Raw genomic sequence first — 3,733 nt, 5'->3', positions numbered from 1 at the left:
AATTATATTAATATTATTATATTATATATCATAATTATATAATATATTATATAATAATAATTTTATTATATTATAATATTATAATTATATTAACAATTTTAATAATATTGTTCTATTATATATCATAATTATATAATAATAATTTTATTATATTGTATTACATTTTATATATTATATTGATAGATAAAATATTAGTGTTATATACAGTATACGGGTAAGTTTGCCAACATGAAAATATTCATGTTCCATTCCGGAGAATTCTTAAAATTACAACCAAACAAATGAATTAACTTTCTTTTCCATTCCATTCCTATTACCATTTTCATTCGCATTCCCATTACTATTCCCCCACTGTAACCAAACGCACCCTCAGCTCTCTCAATTATGGGTGGAAATAGGCTTTCATAAACCACTCAAATTCTCACCAAAAGAAGGAAAGCATAGCTGCCAGTCATCACGATGCAAATGGACAGAGGAAAAGTCAGGGTACGTGGCGAGCTACGGATGGGTGAAACGAGGGTACACGCGTGAGTAACAAGGCTGCATTACAGCAGATTCAACATTTGCTTAAGTGGGGTGCTGACAGGGCTGGTTGACACGTCTGGGCTGCTGAGGCGTGAAGTATACTTGCGCGTTGGACTTCAACTGCTGCTGATCAGATGGCTATTCTCGCGCATGAAGAGGCTAGGTGACACCTGCAAGTACGGGTGGCATTTCGTATTACGTGTCGTGTTTGTATTTTGATCGTTTTTAAATGTTATTTATAATAAATTTTTATAAGGATTGTTACAAACTCTAATGACAGTTTTTAACAGTTTATCCGAACACAATTTAGATTTTATTTCCAATTAAATGACAATTTATTTTGCTTATCTAAATACCTCTTCGGAATATAATTTGAATCACCACAATTTAAATTCTACAGTTCTAACTAAAAATGTTCAAATCTTCACAGTTTGAATTGTTGAAGCAAACAAGCCATTATTTTTAATATTTGAAAACAAAGAGTTTAGGTTGTAGTCGGGGGGTCAAGGTAAAGAAGAGGTCGAGGCCGAAGCCGAACTAAGGAATGAGGCCAATGCTGGTCTGTGGTGGGAAACAAGGTCGATGCCAGGGTGAACTAAGGTCCAATCCAACCTGGGGTTGCACCAATTTATCAAATTGACGTCCACTATATATGTTGGTTGTAATATAGCAGAAATGCAGCAGAATTGCATTTTAAAATTTATACAACCAATTCAGGATCTCACAAACTAATTGCATAAAATAATTAATCTTAAGCATAGATTAATTATCTCTTTAGCAAAACAAATCCACTGAGTCTTTCATTTTTTTCGCACAATGAACAATCCTCGTCTCGTGGTAGTAATCGCCAAGATTTCTCAACCTTCGATCTTCTACACTATTCTCCACTCTTTAAATCAATTGGTGTGTGGATACTAGTTACCACTCCCAAAGAGATAAGGGAAGAAATTTTAGGCCTAGTAGGGACAAATTGTCAAAGACTACTAGATGTCTCCTTTCACCAACCCAAACAGCAATATGGCTTGTCAAAGACTACGAGATGTCTCTTTTCACCAACCCAAACAGCAAAGAAAATCAATATGGCGACTTATTGACCACTAAATAGCAACAAAAATATAGAGGCTTGCTGGTTAAGAAAGCCGTGGCATAAATCCCTGCTAGAAAGCTTAAAAGACACTTTTATAAGTTGTTCTTTCACAATATAAACTGTGCTTATATGGCTGAAGAAGTGAAGGTTTTTGGTTGTTGGGGAAGCGCTTTTAGCCTCAGAGTAGATATCGCTCTGAAACTGAAAGGCATTGATTACGAATACCATGAAGAAGACCTGTCCAACAAGAGTTCGTTGCTCATCAAATACAACCCAATTCACAAGAAGGTTCCGGTGCTCGTCCACCACAACAAGCCCTTAGCAGAGTCCCAAGTTATTCTCGAATACATAGACGAGACTTGGGAAAACTATCCCATTTTGCCAAAAGACCCCTATGAAAGAGCCAAGGCGCGTTTCTGGGCACGCTTCATTGATGACAAGGTAAAAGAATTTTCTTTTAGAGTTTAAGGAGGGAGAAGAATTTGACTTAAAATGTAAACTTGTTGTTAAGTGGGGTGGTTCAATATTTTTATATGTATGTGATGACTCGGGTATTTTATCTTTTAATATCTTCCTCCTTCCATTTTTTCATCAACTAGAACTTTAATTTTGTCCAAGATTAAGTTTGTTGTGTATTTTGAACTGATGAAAATTTTGAATTGGTTGCTATGAACAATTCAGTGTTTTCCTGAGATATGGAAGGCTTACTGGAGCAAAGATGAGCGAGAGAAGGCCGTGGAAGAATTGATTGAGCTTCTCAAGTTTCTGGAGAACGAGCTCAACGACAACTTCTTTGGAGGAGAAACTGTTGGGCTTGTGGACATTGTGGGCAGTTTAATAGCATATTGGCTTCCAGTAGTTCAGGAAGTTGCGGGTGTAGAGATCCTGACAGAAGAGAAATTTCCTAAGCTTTGTCGATGGAGCCATGAGTTTGTGAATCACAGTGTTGTTAAGGAAGTTCTGCCTTGCAGGGAAAAACTGATTGCTTACTTCAGGGCTCGTTTGGAAAGCAGATCTTCCTAATAAGTTGGTCTATAATATATGGTAATGGTACGAGAGATGTACCTTTAAGAGTTCTTTTTATCCTTCCTTGAAGATGTTTGTTTGTGATGTCAAAATAAAGCATAGGCGTTATGTAATGTCACAAAAATAAATGGGTTTATGATATTGTATTGTATCTTTTCGACTCTAGTTGTAATTTTTAATAATAATATATAAGAAGGCATGTTTTTGCTTTTTTTTTTTTAAATAAATAAATATGTTGCACGATTTCTTCACGCAGCCCCTCACGCTGTCTCTCTTCCTCTCTCACACTAACAACCCTAGCTTTCTCTTTCTTTCTAATCCTTCAAAAGTTCTTAACTCTTAACCAAGATTAGGTCTCAAGAAAAATCCCTCATAACTCCATTAAAACTCAAGATTTTGAAAAAATGTTAGAGTCTAAGGTCTATATAAACTAAGATATGCTTTTAAACTATATTTTGACTTTTAAATTTCAGATTTTAGAGGTCTTTTATGTGGTTCTTTGCGGTAATCTAAGTTTGGTGTTTGATTGAGTTTTTCTTTTAACTGTTAAAACTTGTTCTCTTGTCTAATGAGAAATTGATAGTTTTGGGTTTTATATTTTACTCTGTTTAACATTAGCAATCAGATTTGCATGAAGGATGTTTCATAAAAAAGTTGAGTCTCAAAATTTTTGTTTTAGTTGTTGTAACACTATATTCATGATAATATTTATATAGGCTCTTCCATGTTGATTAGTTTGGGTTTGTGATATATTTGATTACTTTCAATAAGCTTTCCATAGAGACTAAAATGACTTCAATTGGATGAGTAGATGATTTTATCTAAATTTTTGACAGTCACAGTGTTGCTAGAATGTGTTATAACATTTTCTCTCTAACATGTCTATATACATTTATTTTTTAAAATTAGTTGCTTGAAATTTAAGGAAACTGATTTATGAGCATGAAATAAACTCATTAAGGATCACATAGAATTTTGAATCACTTAAAAAGCTTATTTCTAAAAGAATTTACGAATTTTTACATTCGACTATGTTTTTGAAATCAGAGATAAGCTTTCTCTCCGACCTGTCTGTGTCCTTTATATAAATATATA

The 3,733-nt window shown here is 34.2% G+C and overlaps 1 protein-coding gene across 1 annotated transcript; it reads left to right on the top strand.

Moving 5' to 3' along the window:
• The first annotated feature begins 1,645 nt into the window (after positions 1-1,645).
• On the top strand, positions 1,646-2,803 carry LOC21406423 (probable glutathione S-transferase). Its single transcript, XM_010103572.2, has 2 exons — positions 1,646-2,053; positions 2,294-2,803. The coding sequence occupies exons 1-2, from the start codon at positions 1,742-1,744 to the stop codon at positions 2,633-2,635; spliced, it is 654 nt and encodes a 217-aa protein (XP_010101874.1). The 5' UTR covers positions 1,646-1,741; the 3' UTR covers positions 2,636-2,803.
• The last annotated feature ends 930 nt before the right edge of the window (positions 2,804-3,733 follow it).

This window comes from Morus notabilis, unplaced genomic scaffold (assembly GCF_000414095.1).
Source record: "Morus notabilis unplaced genomic scaffold, ASM41409v2 Scaffold5, whole genome shotgun sequence".
In the NCBI taxonomy this organism is placed as follows: Eukaryota; Viridiplantae; Streptophyta; class Magnoliopsida; order Rosales; family Moraceae; genus Morus; species Morus notabilis.
This window is presented reverse-complemented; position numbering and strand designations above follow the sequence as displayed.

Bases quoted from the DNA above. Each gene is read 5' to 3' on its own strand.
- LOC21406423 (XM_010103572.2), top strand. From the start codon at position 1,742: ATGGCTGAAGAAGTGAAGGTTTTTGGTTGTTGGGGAAGCGCTTTTAGC. The intron at 2,054-2,293 runs GTAAAAGAATTT...TGAACAATTCAG, and splicing joins CACGCTTCATTGATGACAAG to TGTTTTCCTGAGATATGGAA.